The following is a 24,603-nucleotide window of genomic DNA, read 5'->3' on the forward strand; positions in this document are numbered from 1 at the left end:
TTAACTTTGTCTGTAAGCCTTCTAAATACTGCCTCTATTTGATACTTTTCTTGCTCACCCATAAAAGCATGTTCAGTAGTTTCACTATCACTTCCATCACTTTCACAAGGAAATATAGCAGGAACATCAGAGGATAACACATTCATACCTGATAATGATTCTGAATCTGATTCTGAATCTGAAGAGCCTCTTATACCTAATCCCCAATCGATTCTCCCACTGTCATAGTCCTTCTGAGATGTCTTCTTCTTCTTATGAGCTTTCTTCTTAAGCTTCTTTCCCATTGTTCCACGGATCTCCTTCAAGCGATCAAGCTTCTATCAAAGGACCGGCTCTGATACCAATTGTTGGAAATAATACTGAGAGGGGGGGTGAATCAGTATTATCAGATCATTAAAACTTTTTCAATGCTCAAAAACATATACGCTACTTAAGTTAAGTGAACCCGCGTGTACACGCGACTGTGTCTAAAGAAACTCGTGTATATCCAGAAATCTTATGATTCAGTTAGCTTATCTTCAGTAAATGCATCAGAACATTATTAACCATATTAACAGTAAACAGGTGCAGTATAGCAGAACAGATCATCACACAAAAGCCATACACATGAACACAAAGATATAAGGTGGAAACCCAATGTGGGTGAAAACCACCTGCTGCAAGTCATCTCAATCTTCTTCTTAATAAGAAAATACTTTTACAATATTTGTACTGGTGCAGTCTTATACCAGTACGGGAGCTACAACCCCCTTTGCTTTTGTACTAGCCGATCCATTTACTAGTACACAGGCTGCTACCTGCTACAATGCTCCAAAGATCTCCCTTAGCTTTTGTACTAGCTTAGATACTAGTACGTAGGTGCTTGCCTACAATCTTCTCTCCTCCAGGTACCACGTTTCATCAATTTTCAGACTGGATACACTGAAGCACAACACATAATCTGAAAGGCCACATTTCATCCAATTTTCATACTGGACCCATAACTATCATTGAAGATAAAAACAATCATCAAACTCTGAATCACTGAAACCCTGTTAACAACACTGTCACCAGAACACAGAGCAGACACAGAACTCTGTAATAACCATCTGACCCATCTGCAACTTCAAATATCAAGCTTTACAATGTATACGCTACTTCGATGAGTGAAACCCGCGTATACACGCGCTTTTGCCAAAGACAACCCGCGTACAGATCTAAAAATAATTTCTCATAACTTGCAGCTGTACCAGACATCAATCATACTCATAATACTTATAGAACGATACATGCGTCAGTATGTAGATCTAGAATAAGCATCATAAGGATAGTTCATTTCAAACCATTTGATCTCGAACTCTCCTTAGATCTTGTTCTCCATCAACCGATGAGATCTCTCCTTAGCTCAGATCAAGCAATGCATCATCAACCCATAACCTGCATACTGGATCTAATGCTTCATCAAATATTCAAGACATTTCAGATGCACTTGCCTAATGATTTCCTTCCCCTTATATAGCCTTAGGCCTTGTTCAATACCAAGAGCCAAAACCATAGAAATCCAATACCATCAACTTCAAAACTAGGGATCGACACGCCCGTCGAGACACAATGGTCCGAAACCATAGGCACAACTTCCAAGGACTAACCGCCATGGACCAAAGGTACTTTTCCACATACACGCGCTTTTACTGAAGCCAACCAGCGTGTACACGCGACTTGGGCTTAATGAACCTGCGTGTATGAACTTTCTCTTCTTCTTATAGTCTGATCATCAATTCCTTGCTGCTGACCTTCTGTACTATGATTTGTCATCAGTGAGGTTTGCCATCAAGGACAACACTTATCTCATAATGCCAACAATCTTCGCAAATATAGCACGAAAAGCTCTGACATTTGGATATGAGGTTCATAACGATTTTGGCCCAAATGGGTTTTTTTTTTAGCATTTGAAAAGTCGCAGAAAAAAGTTATAGCGCAAAATGCCACAATGACCTATTTGGAGCAGTGAAACCCTAGAATCCAAAGCTCTAATACCAAATGTTATGAAACCAGCTCACAAAAAGATAGAAAAGATAGATCAACACCTTAGAATTCAGCCTCTTCGAGGGGGAAACCTCCTTTACATTACACAAATGAACAATTCTTGGATGATACAAATGATAATACCTCCTTTCTATATATAGGAGTCTAAGGGGTCATAATATAATCAGAGCCGACATAACAATAATAATGTAAGGGCACAATAATAAAAATAGTGGGCTTCTATGGGGCACACTAATAACAACATGGGGACTACATGGGCACAACAATATAATAAGGGGGTTGTACTAATAACAATAAGGGGCTACACTAGTAGTATAGGGACCTAACAAACTCAATAGAAAATTCTACTTCTTTGTGAGGCAGAAACTCTGAAATATCTGTGGGAAATACATCTTGAAATTGTTGTAAAACCGAGTACTTTCTCAAAACATCCACATCCTCAACTTCCTTACCTTTGTCAATAGAAATATGTACTGCAAATAAAACACACCCTTTTATGCGACTGCGCTTTGCCTGGATAGTTGTCACCATCCTAACTAATGTTTCTTTCTTCTTACCCTGTAAGACTCTCTGTTCTCCATTATCATCCAAACACTTAATGGCTTTGTCATAGCAGTCCACCTTGTTCCTATGGAGATACAACCAATCCATACCCAAAATCATATTATATGATCCCAACAGTAATACATTCAAATGTGTTGATGTAGGTATACCATTCAAAATCATATTATATTATCCAATGATGAACTTTCTTCTTTGTACCTATAACCAACTACACTAACCAAGACTTTTAATTTACTTCTCTATTCAAACCATACTTATCCACCAGGCCAGGAATAACATAACTATAATTATATCGAGGGTCAATCAAAATAGAAACATCTTGATCACAAAAGTTACCATCTATCTCAATGATATACACCTGGTGATCTTCCTGCCTATTATCCAACATTGCATAGATCTGAGGAGCACTATGTCCAACATCCCTAATATTTTGTGCCTCCTGGGCACTATAAATATGTGGTCTACCACCCTGATGTTTTGGACAATCTCTTTGATGATGATCTTTGCCACAAGTCCAACATTGTATGGGCTTCCTATCATCACCCTTGTTCTGCTCAGATCAAATTCTTGTCCTCTATCAGATGCATTGAACTCCTTGTGTAGTGTTGCATTCTCTTTGTTACTTGTTTCCTAAGGCCTTGACTGTTTCTTGTCCCATTTCCCTTTATTCTTATTATTACCTTTCCATTCTAGCTTAGTCTCAGATCTACGCTTTGATTGCTCATAATAATGATTTATCTTCTGTATGGCATCCTCCAATTATCTAGGCTCATCAAACTCACTCATACCCTTAAATGCTATCAAAAACCCACTGATGAATCTCTTAATCATGGCCTTCTCCTCCTTGAGGTAAGGCACATACCTCAATAACTCCAGAAATCTGATAATGTACTCCTCATCATTCATTGATCCCATCTTTATCTCATAAAACTATTTTTCCCTATCATCATAGTACCTCTCTAATAGGTACTTCTTCTTGAATAGTCTCTCGAATTTACTCCAAGTCAACTCCTCCTCATAACTATCTCTGACGCTCTTTACATCTTCCCACCATATATCTTCTTTACCTTTAAGACTGAATGTAGTTATTATGGCCTTCATTTTCTCTGAGTAATCATGTATCCTGAAGAACTTATTCATTCCAAGAAACCATGCTTCTACACCCTGTGATTTCTTCATTTCCCCATCAAAGGTAGGTGGCTTTGCTTTCTTGAACCCATCCGGAAAATATCCCCTTTCACTCCTCCTGTAAGGATGATAACGATGATGACCATGATACCTGTTAGAACTAGAACTATAATAGTACCTGTGTCCATCACCTCTCGTGTCTGGTGTATCCAAGAACATGTCATCCCTGATCATGTCATCTTTGTATGACTTGTGCCCACTATGTGATCTCTTACGATATGCCTCATTAGTCTTATCCTCCTGTCCATAGTTGATCTAAAGTAGTCCCTGCCACTGGAATTCTGATAGACTCTAAATAATTACTGCATTGACTTCTAGTTCTTTCTCATGTGCCTACATGATTATGTTTTTATCTGCTTTACAACTCCTTATTTCTTCCTTCAAACTCCTCAATGTACTTGCTAGGTTAGAAGAGTTCCCAACACCATGCTACTCATTTTATTTGTAGGGAGAATCGTTGTAATCTACCATCTTTCTAGTCATCTTTGATCTCTTCTTCCTACAATGTATATTATGTTAGCTAAACCAAATCATAAACAAACTAATGTACCTTAGTATAGTTCGGGGAGGATATCTCGTTTACAAGACCAGACATATTAGTGAAATATATATATATAAACTCAATTATATCAACATTTATTCATCGTTTAGATCACTATCCAATCATCAATGCATGACCATACCAACCATATGCCATGACCTCATGCAGGACAATTATCATCGTGGAAATGTATGCATAACTACATATGAACACTGACACACATAACCAATTCATGACTGACATACACTCACAACAAATATGGTCAACAACGACACCATCAACTTTCATATGTCGACACTAATGTAGTCATGACCAACACCATGCATATGAAACAAGCACAAGGACCTATATGAACCAACATGTACATATGATAACACATTCATCCAAGAGGAATGGAAACCAAACATCACCCAAGGAGAACGAAACCATGCTCTGGTACCACTCTATAACACCCTCTTGCCACATCTACCCAAGTAAATGGGAAACTAGGGTAAACATGTGACGAAGATTTAGTATGATATGATTCAACTCCCTATGTATTGGTTACGGAAGTGGAACTGATAGAACATAGACAACCTGACCTTCTACACCTACAAAATAACTCCCAGGAGCCCTCCAACGCCTCAGTTTCTCCCTTGACATGGGCATGCATGCGACTGGGACCCTCCAGTCGCTCCCACAGCAAGGCATGCACACGATTGGGGACTTTTCCAGGTAGTTTTGTGCCAGAAACTTTGGATTTTGTGCCATTTTTTAAGGGCCAAGGCTCAGGCCACTACACAGAGCTCCATGAAACTTCCAGAAATGAAAGGTAACCTCAAAAAAATGATACAAATGATAATAATTGAACAAGGACTTGACTGGACCCCTACTAGCCATGACAGGAATTTCGTCAAGCATGTCACAAATATACATTCTACAGGTTTAAACAATAGATTTGAACATAGGGGTCTCATACTTATCTGAGAATCACTAAGAATCATTAATTCCTCATTGCAATAACTGAATTACCATCTACTAAGACATATATTCATTGTACATTTAGTGATTAACCAAAACATGATGAGAGCCATATATTATTACTGTCATAAAACTCATTCATAACTAGCATATAACCAACATAAATATCAAGGATATAACAACCATATAAGCCACATATAAACAATTATATTTACCCATAAAATACTAAGGAGAAAGAGAGATCTTATTGATGAATGCAAAGGCCAACCAAGTTCGAGACTTCAATGTTCCACCCAACCATAGATTTGCTGAACCAAGTCTCTCTTCAACCAATCACCGCCATGCCATATTCCAAGCATGAATGTGGATTCTAATAGAACAAATCCATCAAAATCAAACCAGGGCTTTCAGAGGCAAAACCACCTCAACCCTCAACCAATGATTCCACCTCATCATCAGACATCACTATCCATCACCAGATTGGTCTCTACCCAAGCTATCGAGGGCTCCAAAGCATTTGTTCCAACCAAGGCTCCAGGACTAGTAACTCAACCCACAATTGTTGTTGGGCTTTAGAGCATTTATCCAACCAAGGCTCGAGGACTAGTAAATAAACCCACCAAGGGCTCAAGAGAATTTTTCTAACGAAGGCTCCAAGACTAATAACTCAACCCATGTTGTTACAGGGCTCCAAAGAATTTGTCCAACCAAGGTTCCAGGAACTAATAAGTCAACCCACAACCAAAGGAACATGAGAACCAACCAGGAAGAAAAAGGGAAAGACTTCCAAAACACTATGTCTATCCAAGAAATGTCAAGACTAGGCAAAACCACCATCAATCTAGGAAATCTTCCATGCCAATGATAGATCATGACCAAGAAACAACATGCATATGCCATGCATGCCAAAACTAGTAAGGAAGTCATACATGTAACTAGGTACCTGCAAACAAAACCCATTGTAGCTACTGATCCTGATGTCCTCTTTTTCTATCCTGCTTTTTATTTTCCTTCTTTCTCCAAATCCCAAGTATGACATACTCCTCCAAGAATGCTCCAAGAAACTATAAGTGTATAAGAGTATGAGAGAGAGAGAATAGAATGAGAGCTCCAAAACTGAACTGATTAAAAGCCTTGAAATGATCCTCATAAGACTTTTTTTATTAATGAGGCCTCTATTTTCTCCATTTTCCATTATTTTCCTTCATTTTCCTCCTCACATACAACCTGTGACCTTTCAGCTTCCTTTTCTCCTAATTTCCATTATTTTCTTAAATAAATGTCAATAAATGTCACTTAGCCTTTCCAAAGCCTTAGCAAAGCCTTAGTTATTTCCTTTGCCAATTTCTATAGCCATAATAAACCAAATGAACACCCACACTAGGATAATTTTCACAACATTCAGCTTGGAATACATGTCCCATGACCATGGTTATTATTTTTCCTATATTAACTTTTATTACATGTATTTTTTACGAGGGTTGTTACAGTCAACCATGGCAGTTTGATAGGAAAGTGATACATAATGGAGAGATAAATTGCTACAAGTTTGAAAATGATGGCATCAAACCTAATCTTGTACCATTGAAATAAGAGAGTGCAACTAAAACAATCATCCCAAAAACACTTTTGTTAAGTGGTATATAATTTCTACAACAGGTGGAGAAAGAGGAATTCAGTTATGGTGTAATCTACAAACCAAAGGTAATACTTGTGCACGTTGAAATTGTAAATTTATCTATTGAAATTTATGAAATGTTGCATGAATTTAATTTTATTGTAGTAGATGATTTTCCAAGAAATTTTCCACCCAAAAGAAGCATAAACCATCACATATATTTGATATCAGGAGCAAGCCTTCCAAATTAGGTTGCATATCAAATGATACCAAAGGAAAATGAAGAAATAGGGAAACAATTTCAATAGTTGTTATATAAAGGGTTGATAAGAGAGAGCTTGAGTCCATGTGTTGTGCCTACATTACTAAGTCCAAATAAGGATGGAGAGTGGAGGATGTGTATAGATTCCAGAGCAATGAACAAGATCATGATTAGATACAAGTTTCCATTGCCACTGATGGATTATATGATGGATTGTTTGAGTGGAGCAACTTACTTTTCAAAGATTTATCTGAAAAGTGGTTACCATCAAATTATGATCAAAGAAAGGGATGAGTGGAAGACATCTTTCAAGACCAATGGCAGATTGTACGAACGGCTAGTCATTCCATTTAGACTAAAAAGTTCACCCAATACATTCATGTGGTTGATGAACGAAGTCTTGAAAGAGTTCATTGGTAAGTTTGTTATTGTTTACTTAGATGATATTTTAATTTTCAATAAAACTAAAAAAGAGCACCTTAGATATGTGAGATATGTTCAGGATTCATTGCAACAAGAAAAGTTGCTAATTAACATGAAGAAATGTACTTTTATGAAACCTGAGTCAGTATACTTAGGTTTAGTCATTTCAAAATATGGACTAAAAATGGATCCTGAGAAAATAGAGGCAATTGTGTATTGGACTTCACCCAAGAGCATCTTCAAAGTTATAAGTTGTCATGGCTTAGCCAACTTCTATTAGAAGTTTATCAAAAACTTAAGTGGTATTTGTGCACCTAACATAGATACAATTAAGAAGGACAGACAACCATTTTGTTGGACAACAACAACAGAGGAAAGTTTCCAGCTATTGAAGAAGAGGATCACTTAGATACTAGTGTTGAAGTTTCCCAACTTTAATAAGCTTTTCCAAGTAATATGTGATGTCAGTGGGACAACCATTGGAGTTGTACTAAGCCAAGAAGATAAACCTATTGCATATTTCAACGAGAAGTTAAGTGACTCAAAACATAAATACTCTTCTTATGACAAATAATTCTATGTTGTGGTTCAAGCTTTGAAGCATTGGAGGCACTATTTAATGCCTAAGGAGTTTGTTATGTTCTTTGATAATTTTGCATTACACTATATAATGCATCATCAAAAGTTGAATAAAAAGCATGCCAAGTGGGTTGAATTTATGCAGATTATTGCCTTTGTTATGGAGCATATAAGTGGACGAGCAAACAAGGTAGTTGATGCTTTAAGTAGGAGAAGTTTGATCATGTAAGAGAGTCAAGTGAAACTTTTAGGTTTTGATTATTTAAAGGATTTGTATGAAGTTGATGTTCATTTTCAAGAATCTTTTGATGCATGCAAGAATCGTGTAAACAAAGATAGAAGCCCATGGAAAGAGATCATGTTGCAAGATGGTTTGTTATTAAAGAAAAACTGACTATGTATTCTCAATTTTTCTATGAGAGAGAACTTGATACAAGAAAATCACAATAGAGGGTTGGTAGGACATTTTGGTGTTGATAAGAAACTTGGGCAGCTGAACCATTTTTATTTCTAGCCAAATATGAGAGTGGATGTGTAAAAATATGTGAGTAGGTGTAGGATGTGTTAGCATGCAAAAGGAAAGAGTCAAAATGTTGGACTATATACTGCTTCACATATTCCCTATAGACCATGGGACTCAGTGAGTATAGATTTTGTTTTGGTTTTACTAAAGCCTCAGTGAGGTAATGACTCAATACTTGTAGTTGTGCACAAATTTACGAAAATGGCTCATTTTATTCCATGTTACAAAAATAGTGACGCTACACATGTGGCTAATTTGTTTTTCAATGAGATTGTTTGATTACATGGCTTGTTGAAGAGTATAATTTCTGACAGGGACACAGGGTTTATAGGGAATTTTTGGAGAACCTTATGGAAGAAACTTAGAACCAAGTTAAAATTCAACTCATATTATCATCCACAGTCTAATGGATAGACCGAAGTGGTGAATAGAAGTCTTGGGAACATATTGAGAAGCCTTGTGGGTGGTAAACCCAAGCAATGGGATCATGTATTAGCTCAAGTTGAGTTCACATTTAATGATTCACCAAATAAGAGCACAGGGAAATGCCTATTTCATATTTTGTATGGGATGCATCCTAAGGGAGTTTGTGAACTATGAGATCTAGGCATATTAGAACACACAAGTGTTGAAGGAGAATATTTTGCAGTAGAAATGAGTGAGTTGCATGACCAAGTTAAGAAGAGGTTACAAGTCAACAACTCCAAATAGAAGCAAAATGTATATTTAAAAAGAAGGGAAGTGAACTTTGAAGTAGGAGACATAGCCTTAGCTCACCTAAGAAAGGAGAGATTTCCAGGAAAGAAGTATAATAAAAATAAGATGAAGAAAATAGGTCCTTGCAAGATACTTGGTTAGTTTACTACAAATGCTTAAGAACTAGAGTTTACCTACATGTATAGGTATTTCACCTATTTTCAATGTAACTGATTTGTACCTTTATCTAGTTGGTGACAAAAACCCATCTATATTAAATGCAGACAGTGATGAAGTCAGTGAGCAACAATGGGTAAAACAAATGCCTATGGAAAAAACATTGGAGGCTGAAATGATTTTGGACACAAAGTTGCAAAGCAAATAAGAGGAAAGGAATATTTGGAGTAATTGGTGAAGTGGAAAGGTTGTTCGGTTGAGGATTCTACTTGGATGAGTGTTTCATCTCTACATAAAGCAGGTTATTCTGTAGAAGACCTTATGATCAGGAGCTCATAAATATTTCTTTCCTGGGGAGCTTCATGCAGGTGCATTATGCGAGCACAAAATTTGATGAAGTCTAGATAAGAGCTTACCAATGTGATGGGATGGTCATGTGGTAATGCTGGGGGGGATTTTTTTCTAGGTTTTAACCCTGTACAGAAATTACCTGCAAACCAATTCTTAAAAATAGAAAATATACAATGGAGAGAAACACAAAACAAATACACAGAGAGTTTCCCCTAAATCCCAAAACCAGGACTACCAGATTGATTTTTCATTATATTCCTTTCAATTTACAACACACACACACACACACACACACACACATATATATATATATATATATATATATATATTATGTCGAAGCATTCATAAACCCCAATCCATTAACCCTGGTTTAGAATATAACCATAGTTCCCTTGACCAGATCTACAAGATACCATGGGAAGAAAATCATCATGCCCAAAACCATGTGCAAAACATGCACAAAACCATAGGTAGGTCCACCCACCTAATATAGGGTCCAAAGACAAATTACAGGGCATTGCCACGGACCCCGTGCAGGGGGGCTACTTCCCCCCCACGCATGAGGCTAGTCGTGGAAAGAATATAAAACACACCCAACATTCTCCCACTTGTTGTTTTCTTTCCACAGGATAACTTAGTCATTGGTCTAGCCCTGGAACACCCATTGTTTCTCTACACCAACAAAACTTCTCAGTGCTCACAGACTTCGTCAATGCATCTGCAACATTCTTTGAAGTGTCAACCTTTACCAACAACACCTTTTTGTCCTCAACCATATCCCTCACAAAGTGATACTAAACATTAATGTGCTTTGTTTTTTAATGATAAGTAGGGTTCTTTGCCAATAAAATTTCACTTTGGTTGTCACACTCTATCCTTATAGCTTGCTATACCAACCTCATACTTGAACACAATCTCTGCAACCAAAATGCTTCCTTGCTTGCATGAGTGACTACCATGTATTCTTCCTCTGTAGTTGAAATTGCCACTACAGACCGTTTCTTGCTCATCCAACTGACTGCACCTCCAAATAGGCTAAACACATACCCACTTGTAGATCTTCTCTGATCTAGATCTCCAACCTAGTCTACATCAACAAAGCCTTGGATGTCCAAAACTTTGTCCAATCCTAGTCTTTCTTGGTAGAAAAAACCATAATCACTGGTGCTACGCAAATACCTAAAAATTGGCTTCACTTATGTCCAATGCTCCTTTCTTGGTTTTAACATAAACTTGCTCAATACTCCCACTGCATGTGCAATGTATGGTCTAGTACAGACCATTGCATACATCAGGCTACCAACTACGCTTGCATATGGAACATGTGACATGTCCTCTTCCTCTTCTTGTGTCTGGGACATTGTTTAGCAGATAGCTTCATAGCTACAGGAATAAGAACATTCACCGGTTTACTATCATGCATATTAAACCTCTACAGTATTGTCTCGACATACTTCCTCTGGTTTAAGCAGAGCTTCCTCTTTGCCCGATCTCATTTAATTTCCATGCCCAAAATATATTTTGCAGCACCGAGATCCTTCATGTTGAATTTGGAGGACAATTGGGTCTTTAAATCCTGGATAATTTCTTTTCATTTCCAATCAGCAACATATCATCCACATACAAGACTAGATAAATAACGTGGTCACCAATTAATTTAAAATACACACAAGGATATGATATGCTTCTTTTGAAGCCAAGTCTTTATCTATATGTATCAAATTTCTTATACCACATCCTTGGTGAGTGTTTTAAACCATATAGAGAATTTTTTAACGAGCATACCAATTCTTTCTTACCCTTCACCGCAAAAACTTCAAGTTGCTTCATGTAGATCTCTTCTTCAAGATCCCCGTGAATAAATGATGTCTTCACATCCATCTGTTCTACTTCAAAATCAAAAGCAACAACAACAAATAGAAGTAATCTAATAGAAGCTACATTAGCAAGAGGAGAAAAAATATCACCAAAATCAATTCCCAACACTTGGGAATAACCTTTTTCTACCAATCAAGCTTTGTATTTCTCCACCTTGCCTTCTGCATTCATCTTCTTCTTAAACAACCATTTTCTTCCAATGGGTTTCCTTACACTCGACAACTCCACCAAATCCCAAGCCTCTTTTTTGTCCAAGGATTCCATTTCATCAACCATGGCATCTTTCCAAAATTTTCCATCCTCTGAATCTACTACCTCCCTGACAATTTTGGGATCATCATCAGTAATAGATAAAGAAATTTTGAACAAAAATAAGATGGAATATGCGTTTCTGGCTGCCTTCTTTCTCGAACTAATCTTCTCACAACTGGAGTTTGTGGCTTTTTATCTTCTGATTCTTATTTTGGTGTAGAGTTTGATTCTTCCTCCTTTAGCTCAAACTCTATCTTCTGAGGTTCCTTTGGTAGGACTTCATGTTTAATAACATATTTCACCTCTCTAAACACCACATCTCGGTTGAACACAACCTTCCTTATTTTTGGGTTCCAAAGCTTATAACCTTTTAAACCATCCTTATACCCATTAAAGATGCACCTTTCAGATTTACTATCCAACTTAGTTCTTTTCTCCTTTGAAACATGTACATATGAATCACATCCAAATACCCTCAGATGTGAAAGTGATGGTTTCTTACCATTCCATACCTCATGTGGAAACTTCTCCTCCAATGCTGATGAAGGTGATCTATTAACCAGGTAACATGCAGTATCCACTACCTCTGCCCAAAACTATTGTCTTAACCTGACACCACTAATCGTGCTTCTTTCCTTTTCCATAAACGTCATGTTCATTCTTTCTGCAACTTCATTTTGATGAGGTGTGTATGGAGTAGTCGTTTGTCATGTTATACCACACTTATTACATAGCTCTTCAAATTCCTTCTTGCAGAACTCTCCACCATTATCTATCCTCGGCACCTTTACCTTCTTTTCTGTCTGTTTTTCAACTAGAGCCTTAAATTCTTTAAACCTATCAAAGACTTTAGATTTATTCCTTAGGAAATATATCCATGTATTCCTTGAGAAGAAATCTATAAATAATGCATAATACACAGACTTACCCAGTGATGGAACCTACACAGGTCCAAACACATCACTATGCACAAGCTTTAATATCCCTTTCACCCTCTTAGCACTAGAGGGGAAACTCACACGATTTGGCTTCCCATATACACAATGTTCATATAAATTGAAATCTAGAGAGAAATTAGACATAAATTCTACCATACCATTACCATGAAGTATTCGAAGGCCCTTCTCTTCAATATGTCCAAGCCTTTGATGCCATAGCATGGTCTTTTCTCCAGAGACCACTAGATTTTCTGCTCCACTTTAAGGAACCACAGAACTATTGTACCCATCAATAAAAGTACACCCAGAAGCTTGTAAATAGTTCCAATACGAACTCCCCGCATCAATACCAGTGCTCCCCAAACCATATTACGGGTATCTTTCTCGAACACTATTTTTACACCTGCATCATCCATCTTGATTACAGAAATCAAATTTATGCTCAATGCAGGAATATGCAGAACACGCGAAAGTGTTCTAATCCTTCCACCTTGCAAACTCATCTTGAATTTTCTACATCTAATGATTCTAGCCTTCCTATCATCCCCTAAGAAGACATCACCACCATCATATTTCTCATACTCACATAACCACTCCCTATGGGGAGTGAAGTGAAAGGATGCACATGAGTAAATAACCCATGCCTCATGATCTACATGTGTACTTGAAGAAGAAGCCAAGTACACATCCCCTCCTTCATATGAGGTGGTTTTTGCCTCTACATAAGGAGCATCATCAGATCCCTTCCCTTTCTTAGGAGATTTAAACCTACTATCCTTTTGAAGCACCCTTCCTTTTCGCATTTCCAGCACACCTTTATAGGTTTTTCATGGAGATTTAGATCTCCCTCTAGATTTAGATCTCCCACTTGAGGACTTATTTTTGTTTCTATTCTGGGACTGTCCTCACATAAACAAAGAATCTCCATTCTAGCCCTTCAGTTTTTTTCATTTCATCTCCTCTGATAGCAAGGATGAGACTATTTCATCAAACTTCAAGGTAGTTGTATTGATAGCTATTGCAACAACCATACTATCCCACGAATCTAGTAGAGAACACAACAAACTGATGCACTTATCATCATCTGAAATTTTAATATCAACAAATAACAATTGACTTACCATAGTTTCAAATGCGTTCAAATTCTTTATCACTAAGTCTCCATCCTTCATCCTCAGGTTATACAACTTTTTCCGTAGGAACGGTTTGTTCACCAGAGACTTAGATTGGTACAAAGTCCCTACCTTTTCCCACAAAGCCTTCACCATAACCTCCCTTGATACATTCAACAATACCAAATCTGAGATACACAGTCGTATTGTGCTCTTTACTTTCCGATCCAACTTCGATGAGTTTTCATCTCACATTGTCATTGGTTTAGTACCCGGATCTACTGCGATCCATTGTTCTTTATCCACCAGTAGATCCTCCATCTTGAGTTTCCACAACTCAAAACTCTGACCATTAAATTTCTCGATCTCTATATTTCCACTGCTTTCCATCTTCTTTCACCGCAAGAATCGATCCCACAAATCTCCCACTAAACAGGGTCTAACACAGGCCTAAGAAAAAACCTCAACAACAAAGGCATACCCTTGAAGCTGAAACAACTCTCATACCAAATGTAGGTTTTAACCCTGTACCAAAATTACCTGCAAACAAATTATTAAAAATAGAAAATATATAATGGCGAGAAACACAAAACAAATACACAGAGATTTTACCTTGGATCCCAAAATTGGGACTACCAGATTGATTTTTCATTATATTCCTTTCATTGTTACAACACATATATATACATTCTGAAGCATTCATAAACCCCAATCCATTAAGCCTGGATTAGAACATAACCATAGTTCCCTTGACCGGATTTACAAGATACCATGGACAGAAAACCATCATGCCAAAAACCATGTGCAAAACCAAAACCATAGGTAGGTCTGCACGTGAGGTTAGTCATGGAAAGAATATAACACACACCCAACATTTTTGTTAAGAAATTTTAAAAGTTTAATTTAGGAGTGAGTTTTGATTTTTTTTACAAATAAGTTGGAGAAGTTATTTTCTAACGTAAGTTTAGTTTTCAGTTCCCTTATATTGTGGAGAAGGGGAAATGATTCACATTCCATGATTCTTGTTTGTCATAGTTTTTTTCTTTTGGGGGAATAAAGAGAAGGAGTGTCTAGAATCTCCCGAGGGAGAAGAATAGAGGAACTCGTTGTTTCTCTGTGTAACTATAATTTTGAAGTTGTAGACCCACCTGTACTTGCCAATCTGTGTGAATTAGAAGGTATTTTTGTGTGAATGGCGTAAATGAACAACAAATGGCACTGTGAGTTTGTATGGTTTGAGATTGAATCGAAACCCTATGATTAAACCAAATATATTTTTTCTTATGAATTGATATTAATTTCATTTTTATTTTTGTGTGTTTGATCATTTTGAGAGGTTGAAACTTGTTGAATCGATTTACATTAATAATTTGTACATTATGGCTACAGTCGTTGTGTGATTTGTTCATTTATATTTTGTATTCTTGTTGTATTGGTTTCAAATACCTTGGAGTAATTCTCATTCCTTTTTGGAATAGTGAATGAGTGGATTTTTTCTAGCAAATTGAACGCTAGTAAACTGAAATAGAGTACCATATTTTGAATATGGTCAAAACCTTGGTTAGATTGGTTTTTCAATTGTCAAGTTTGAACTAATGTTGCAAACTTCAGTAAAGAAAGGCAAAGTAAATTGTTTACTATATTGAGTAGCAAGTCAGGGACGTTGAGAGTTGGAATGGGAAAGAGCTAAGTCAATTCATCTTCCCCAAAATCATTGTATAGAAATTTGACAGCATACTGCCAAATCATTTTGTAGCAAACAACATTACCAAATCATTATGTAGAGACTACACAGTTAATTAGAAAATGGATGCTACCAAATCATTTCATAGCAATTGTGGGAAAAAAAAAAGAAAATTATTGGAGGATTGCATTTCGGATTGAAATCTCCTTTTAGCTTGCCCGTTGCACCAATAGGTGGTTGGTAGTTTATTGCTAGTGCGTTTGGTGCGAGGGGGTCACAAGTTCAAACCCCGTGGACCTAAATCGTATGAAATTTTTTAATTGAAAACAAAATAGTTGTTTGGTCAACGCCACCTATCCGCGAAGTTTGGAGTTTGGGGTTTTGCTAGCCCACCAACCCATTACCACTTTCCTTTTCCAAACTTAACCATGACCGCCAACTTGTCTTTGAATCCACCAAAAATAGTCTAGACTGCCAAGTTATCTCCTACTAGTCACCCTACCATATTTGGCCAAGGTTGATCGACCAACCACATGGTGCCATGTGGCACCTTGTGATTAGGCCACATGGCGCCCCGTGATTGGGCCACTTATTATGCCCAGTGATGCACATGTATCATGCCCTAGTTGGCCCGGAAGATTTGATACTTGTTGACAGAGATTCCATGTGGTGGCTTGTGGGAGTGCCAGGTGGCAGTCTATGAGGCCTACCTGCACAAAACTTTTACTATTTGACAACAAATTTAGATGGTTATAACTTTCACATACGATGTAGGATTGACATGTCATTCACGCCATTGGATTCAGAGTGCTGAGATCTTTGATTTGAGCTAGGTTTCAGTGAGATTTGAGGACTTTGAAATTTTGGCCTTTTGGGATAGTCTTGGATCAGTTGACCTCATCCTTGCTTGGGGGTAGTATATGCAGTGGATGCCTACAATTGGGTGGAAAGTTTCTCTATCAACAATTGATTTCCTTAGACCAATTTGTTTTAAAGGTAAGTGTTCCATCTCTTTAATGAAATGTTATATAATTCTATTGATTAAGCTTGTTTGTTGTTTATGTATGAAGTTGCATACATAATTGTTGCAAATGTTTTTTTAAATTTGGAATTCCCATATAGTTTATTTCCTCGAGACATACGTTATGCATTTAAAGTTGGATTGTGATGGGCACATCTAATTCAATTCATTTATGCATATTCAATGGCTACATGTTAGATGCCAATATGAAGTAGAGTTTTTAAATAAACCATCAAACTTTTTGATTTTGAATGTTGTTCAAATCCTTTGGCCAAATTTAAGTCCTTTTGTTGATGTTCAAAGTGTTTAAGGATCGTCAACCCCCATATGTTGAAATTTGAAGTATTTACATGGAATAAGGCTATCGATCTTTGCTTGTTATGGGTTAATTTCATTATTTATTCCAATTGGGTGATACTTTGAAATTGGTTGATGAGTTTTTTCAAAGTTGGCTTGATGGCCTTGTTCTATTTTTCAAAGCGGCTTGACTTTGTATCTTCAAAAGAGGCCTAATGAATAGGGCCAAACTTTTTGAAAGTGTTCAGTGGGCAATTTTTTGAAATGACTCAACATCCTATTTCCTTGTATTGGGTATATCTTTTCAAAGCACCCACCAGTCAATCTTTTGAAATGGCTTAATGATCTATTTCTTCACATTGTGTGGATGTTTTGAAAGAACATAATAGATAATATTTCAAAATGGCTCAATGGTCTAATTCCTCACATTGAGCAAGACAACACTCAATAATCAATCTTTGGAAATGGTTTGATGGCATATTTCCTTGCATTACACTGATCTTACAAATGCCCCTAATGGGATTTTTATAAATGGCCTAATGGTGTATTTCCTTACATTAGGTAGATAATTCAAAAACACCTATTAGGAAATCATTCAAAATTACACAATGACCTATTTCCTTACATCAAGGAAATGTTTTGGAGGCACTGAATGGGTGATCCTTGTGAATGACCCAATGGCCTATTTCCTTTGTATCATGTCAAACTTTTGAAAGGGCTATAATTCAAGAAAATGATTGATTGTTTTATGCTATTAAAGTGATTCTTTTAAATGGCCTTAATGGAAACACGAAAAGGGTGTTGTACAAGGTCTTCTATTCAAACAAAGAGGATTAGTTCAAATGTGAATGAATTCACAACCTTCATTGGAAAAAGACAAACATCATACCCCTCTTGAAGTGTGGTGATAGAGGGATATAGTTACATGGAAACCTTGATGTATTCATTGTTATTATGGTGAAGAAAATACTAAACTAATTTTTAATTATGCCAGTTTTTTAAATTTTATATAATCATTATGGAATATATTTAAAATGGTTATATACTAAGATTGAATAAATTTTAATAAAACTAATATAATTCATTTATTTTTGAAAGGTTGTTGGATCTACTTTAGGTGGTTGAAATATAGTTTGTTATCCTCTCCATTGTAGTATAGATCTTACTTGAGGTGAAGGATGAGGTGAGAAATTACATATGTTTAGTTTTTGTTTTTTTAATAAAATTTAATTTTGTTAAATGTTTTTCTGTAAAAGCTATATATTAAACTAATTATATTTTACAAAATTGTTTATTTATATTTATTCATATAAATATAAGTATTAGTGTAAGAGAGATCAAGAGTAAATTTAATTAGTCATCATCAATATTGTTGTCGATTTGGTTAATTAGTTGTAGATGTTTGGTTTGCAAGTACAACAATCTACATAAATGAGAAATATCATTCATGAAAATCTTGTTCTTGCTCACTTAATATTTGATGCCATCTATAAATATCACTATTATTTATAGGATATCATCAATATTAGATTTGAAAATTGTATATATTATTCATTCAATTAATTAATTACTTATATAATCATTATGGAATATATTTAAAATGGTTATATACTAAGATTGAATAAATTTTAATAAAACTAATATAATTCATTTATTTTTGAAAGGTTGTTGGATCTACTTTAGGTGGTTGAATATAGTTTGTTATCCTCTCCATTGTAGTATAGATCTTACTTGAGGTGAAGGATGAGGTGAGAAATTACATATGTTTAGTTTTTGTTTTTTTAATAAAATTTAATTTTGTTAAATGTTTTTCTGTAAAAGCTATATATTAAACTAATTATATTTTACAAAATTGTTTATTTATATTTATTCATATAAATATAAGTATTAGTGTAAGAGAGATCAAGAGTAAATTTAATTAGTCATCATCAATATTGTTGTCGATTTGGTTAATTAGTTGTAGATGTTTGGTTTGCAAGTACAACAATCTACATAAATGAGAAATATCATTCATGAAAATCTTGTTCTTGCTCACTTAATATTTGATGCCATCTATAAATATCACTATTATTTATAGGATATCATCAATGTTAGATTTGAAAATTGTATATATTATTCATTCAATTAATTAATTACTTTTATATATATGAGTAAGCAACTCAAATATGTATTAAGGATTTTGAATATTTAAAATAGAAAATAAGTTTAAAAAATAAATTAACAAATATATAATAAATGAAGACTAAATATATATATATATATATATGCTAAAATTGAAATTTATTAGAAGAATAAATAATTGAAATATAAATTAAAGGATTTAAAATTGGAAATTAAAAATATATGAAAAATTAATTATTATTTCTTATACCAATAATATTTAAATAACTAAAATATATGATCCAAAAATTTATATTAATCTAATAATATATAAATTGAATAATAATAATAAAATTAAATTTATTAATGAAAATTATTTAAAAAACAAAATTTATATTTATGCGTTGTATTTAAGAAAAAATAAATATTAAAAAAATCACTATAAATTCGAATGTTATATGCACCGTAAACTCAAATGTTATTATGGCTCAACATATTTTGCACCAGTATATTTTACTACACATGATGTAAAATGTAGAGCATTCTGTACATTGTGTAATTCATTTTGCCTGTGATTAATGACACAGCGCTCTTTGCGGGGTGTGGCGAGGACCATGGCCATCTGATCTGAAGAAGTTCTCTTATATTATACAACTCGCTGCAGCTTTATTCATTAATGTTTTCGCCGCCTTCTTCGATGAAGCCATTTCCCAGTCGATGGCGCAGGGACTCGACTACTCCAGCACCCCATTGCAGTTTTGAACAGTGAGACACATAAAGATTCACCAGCGAGCTCAAATGCTGAACATTGGGCGGCATCTGTAAATTGGAACATCCAGACAAGTTAAGCTCCTCCAACGAGCTCAAATGCCGAAAATTGGGCAGCATCTGTAAATTGGAACACCCAGACAAGTTAAGCTCCTCCAACGAGCTCAAATGCCGAAAATTGGGCAGCATCTGTAAATTGGAACACCCAGACAAGTTAAGCCATTCGAGTCTCGTTAAGTTCCCGACTGAGTCTGGGAGCCCCTGCAGGCTGGTGCAGTTTTCCAAGTTGAGCGTCTGGAGGCCCGTCAGCTGCCCCACCGAGTCTGGGAGCCCCTGCAGGCTGGAGCACCCGCTCAAGTAGAGTCTCTGGAGGCCCGTCAGCTGCCCCACCCAGTCTGGGAGCCCCTGCAGGCTGGACCACCCGCCCAAGTCGAGTGTCTGGAGGCCCGTCAGCTGCCCCACCGAGTCTGGGAGCCCCTGCAGGCTGGACCACCCGCCCAAGTCGAGTGTCTGGAGGCCCGTCAGCTGCCCCACCGAGTCTGGGAGCCCCTGCAGGCTGGAGCACCCGCGCAAGTCGAGTCTCTCGAGGCCCGTCAGCTGCCCCACCGAGTCTGGGAGCCCCTGCATGCTGGAGCACCAGCGCAAGTCGAGTGTCTGGAGGCCCGTCAGGTGCCCCACCGAGTCTGGGAGCCCCTGCAGGCTGGAGCACTCGACCAAGTCGAGTGTCTGGAGGCCCGTCAGCTGCCCCACGGAGTCTGGGAGCCCCTGCAGGCTGGAGCACCGGCCCAAGACGAGTGTCTGGAGGCCCGTCAGCTGCCCCACCGAGTCTGGGAGCCCCTGCAGGCTGGAGCACCCGTACAAGTCGAGTGTCTGGAGGCCCGTCAGCTGCCCCACCGAGTCTGGGAGCCCCTGCAGGCTGGAGCACCCGCCCAAGTCGAGTGTCTGGAGGCCCGTCAGCTGCCCCACCGAGTCTGGGAGCCCCTGCAGGATGGAGCACTCGACCAAGTCGAGTGTCTGGAGGCCCGTCAGCTGCCCCACCGAGTCTGGGAGCCCCTGCAGGCTGGAGCACTGGCGCAAGTCGAGTGTCTGGAGGCCCGTCAGCTGCCCCACCGAGTCTGGAAGCCCCTGCAGGCTGGTGCACCCTTCCAAGTCGAGTGTCTGGAGGCCCGTCAGCTGCCCCACCGAGTCTGGGAGCCCCTGCAGGCTGGAGCACTCGACCAAGTCGAGTGTCTGGAGGCCCGTCAGCTGCCCCACCGAGTCTGGGAGCCCCTGCAGGCTGGAGCACCCGACCAAGTCGAGTGTCTGGAGGCCCGTCAGCTGCCCCACCCAGTCTGGGAGCCCCTGCAGGCTGGAGCACCCGCCCAAGTCGAGTGTCTGGAGGCCCGTCAGCTGCCCCACCGAGTCTGGGAGCCCCTGCAGGCTGGAGCACCCGACCAAGTCGAGTGTCTGGAGGCCCGTCAGCTGCCCCACCGAGTCTGGGAGCCCCTGCAGGCTGGAGCACCCGCCCAAGTCGAGTGTCTGGAGGCCCGTCAGCTGCCCCGTCGAGTCTGGGAGCTGCTTCAAGCTGGAGCACCCGGAAAAATCGAGTGTCTGGAGGCTCGTCAAGATCCCAACTGAATCCGGCAGCAACATCATTTGTTCACAGTTTTGTAACGTGATATGCTTCAATGAATGCATATCATAGAATTCATTTGGTAAAGTTTTAAAATAACCATTTTTCAGGACAATTCTTTCGAGCTGATTCAGTTTACCAATAGACTCTGGAACCTCTGAAAGGGGAGCATCAATATACAATTCCCTCAACTGTAGTGGTGCCTGCAATGTGTACATAAAAACATTAAAGTTGATTTGCCTCTGTAAATGTCACCTATTTGACATCGTGATAAACAAAGACAATTCTTAAATGCAAGCAATTATATTATTTGAAGAGAAATGTAAATCGATGTCTGTCCAAACCAATTAGAATTTATACTACCTGAGATGCATGTTGCCAGAGTGTGTTCAATTCTTCCCCCTTTATGTATAACACTCTTAAATTCCTTGTTGGAATTGTGAAAGATATTGAGGAGATCGGACACTTCTCCCATCGGAGATATATCAGTTGTCGTAACTCCGCTGCACTGAATACGCTTTCAACAAAAGAACCTTCACCCCTAAGCAGTTCCAACCTGCTTAGGTTGCAGTTGACCCTAATGTATTCGAAAAATTGTTCGCTGCCATTTCCATAATCCATGCTAATTCCTCGCACCTGAATTGTTCACTTGGAGCTGTTAAAAACATGATTTTTTTTCTTATAAAATTTCAAAACAAAAAGGCAATTTAGATATGGCAATGCTAATTTGAAAATCCGTGGAGAGCTTCAACATACGTACAGGCGATGAGGGGGAAAGAGTACGAAGAAGATTGACATTTGGTCGCGAAAGCCGAAGCGGATGTTCCTTCTCTGCTACATCTCTGCCGAGATCGCGGAGGTGGTCGTGCATTCTTATACACTCTTCACTGTCGATCTCTACAAGGCATCTGTTCTCTAAGTTACGGAGACCCAGCCATCCGTCCCAGCCAGATCCGTTCCATATTGTGATGGCGGTATCTCTGTTTTCTCCTATAAAAAAACAGGCGACGTCTAAAAAGATCTCCTGCTGCTCTTTATCCAGACCATCATAGCTAATTTTAAGCTTGCTATGAATATCATCAGGAAGTATTCTTCTGATTTTGTCTAACTGTCTTTTCCAAATCTCAGAATCTTTTCCACGAATGGCCGCTCCGATGACCTTAAGAGATAAGGGCAATCCATCACAGAAATCCAAAAAATCTTCAACCAGTTGTTCAAATCCCGTCACAGGACAACTCTGGTCAAAGGCATGCGAGCAGAATAGTGCTCTAGACTGTTGTGGGTTAAGACCTGTTTGCTGGTAAATAGACGCCTCTACAATTCCCGAGCTTGTAAGTACATCCCTATTGCGAGAAGTAACCAAGATTAGACTACTGGATTGAATGGTATCTTTAAACGGTGAAAACAATGCATGAAGTTGATCAATATGATCAACATCATCTAATACTAGGAGAGATGGGGGACAGGATGAGATATGCTTTCGGAGCTTCTCTTTGCCTTCATCAATGTTTCTTATTTGCTCGTCCTGCAAATGAGCCAAGTCTTTAAGAAGTTGTGTCTGCAATGAACTTAAAGAGCTCTTGGCTGCGGTTTCTCTCACATCAGACAGAAAACAAGATCGATCATAATTTGATCTGTGTCTGTTGAAGAATTCTTTTGCAAGGGTCGTTTTGCCTACCCCGCCAAGACCCACAATTCCCACAACCCTCATCTTCTGGCTTTGCTGCTGCACCATTCTTTCCACGTATTCTATTTTCTCTTTCAGGCCAGTAGCATATTCGGCTACATGAAGAGGTGTTTTACTAACTTTTCTCCACACTTCTTTTACGACCTCATCAACTAGCTGCCCTTCGTCACTGAACGATATGCACGATATATTGATTGAGAAACGTCTCCGAAAATATAGTATGATATACCTTATTATTCATTAAATAACTAAGAAAAAAAAGTGGAGAAAGTATGGCGCTTACCCGTCGTATGCGTTCATATCAAAACCGCTTTTATTGGAGACAAGATGGAGAGCATCCCTCCATTTTTTCAGAGTGCTAGAATCATATCGTGGCTTCTTTTTGTTGGTACGAGGATCCAATGTTGTTTTGTTTTCTAGCAATTGCAGGTCTCGAGCATACCTTCCCTTTTCGCCCAGTAGACACGGAGAGATACAGCGGAGGATACTCTGGACTCCAGCGAGCACTCCATCTCCGCTCCGCGTCCAGCGAAGTTCCGAAGGATCGACATTATGGAAGACCGGAATAATTGTGGACCCGGATTCCACCATTAGTGCGAGCTCGTCAAGACACCAGCTTGATTGAGCATATGTTGGAGAAAATATTGCGACATGCACTGAGGCGGTTCGAATAGCCTCATTGATTTGAGAAGGCATGTCCTCTCCCTTACGCAATTCGGGCTGGTCCAGAAATACTCTTAACCCACGGACAATAAGGCTACGGTAGATATGGCTGGCGAGGCCTTTCTTTGTGTCGGGACCGCGGTGGTTCAAAAAAACGTCATAAACCTGGCCAGTGTTGGTGGATGAAGACGAAGAAGAGGCGATGCATGTGATATCGTCCGCCATCGGATACAGAAGAAGAAAGAAGCAAGCGAGATCCAAGACGTTTTACAGAGAAGAAAGAAGCAAGCGAGATCCAAGACGTTTTACAGAGATTGGGAATGATCTCACCAGTGCAAGACCACCTAACAGCGAATCGATGAGAACAAATGAAGACACTAATTCAGAGGATTTGTTTTTATTATTAAAATGTGAAAACAGGAAAGTTGCTGCCAATTTCCTTGGTTCACTGCATTATTGAGGGTTGAGTCACCGACCATATATTCCAGCATCCGTTCACTGCATTATTGAGGGTTGAGTCACCGACCATATATTCCTGCATCGTTATTATTAAATTGTGAAAACAGGAAAGTTGCTGCCAATTTCCTTCGTTCACTGCATTATTGAGGGTTGAGTCACCGACCATATATTCCAGCGTCCTTTAGAAGATATGCTGACCACAGATATGTGGGGCCCAAACTTTAT

General features: G+C 38.3%; 1 protein-coding gene across 1 annotated transcript; it reads right to left on the reverse strand.

Annotated features, from left to right (window-relative positions):
• Nucleotides 1-19,562: 19,562 nt before the first annotated feature.
• On the reverse strand, nucleotides 19,563-24,331 carry LOC149140736 (disease resistance protein ADR2-like). Its single transcript, XM_089447424.1, has 4 exons — nucleotides 23,540-24,331; nucleotides 22,330-23,425; nucleotides 21,933-22,205; nucleotides 19,563-21,772 (listed from the first exon to the last, which is right to left on the reverse strand). The coding sequence occupies exons 1-4, from the start codon at nucleotides 24,142-24,144 to the stop codon at nucleotides 19,856-19,858; spliced, it is 3,891 nt and encodes a 1,296-aa protein (XP_089303550.1). The 5' UTR covers nucleotides 24,145-24,331; the 3' UTR covers nucleotides 19,563-19,855.
• Nucleotides 24,332-24,603: the final 272 nt, after the last annotated feature.

Source organism: Pinus tabuliformis, chromosome X (assembly GCF_031772625.1).
Source record: "Pinus tabuliformis cultivar Carrire ecotype Pingquan chromosome X, CPIR1, whole genome shotgun sequence".
NCBI classification, from domain to species: Eukaryota; Viridiplantae; Streptophyta; class Pinopsida; order Pinales; family Pinaceae; genus Pinus; species Pinus tabuliformis.

Excerpts from the sequence above, each read along its gene's own strand:
- LOC149140736 (XM_089447424.1), bottom strand. The coding sequence starts at position 24,144 with ATGGCGGACGATATCACATGCATCGCCTCTTCTTCGTCTTCATCCACC. Across the intron at positions 22,206-22,329 it reads CTCTTTCCCCCTCATCGCCT|GTGCGAGGAATTAGCATGGA; the intron begins GTACGTATGTTG and ends TGAACAATTCAG. Across the intron at positions 21,773-21,932 it reads TCTGGCAACATGCATCTCAG|GCACCACTACAGTTGAGGGA; the intron begins GTAGTATAAATT and ends TACACATTGCAG.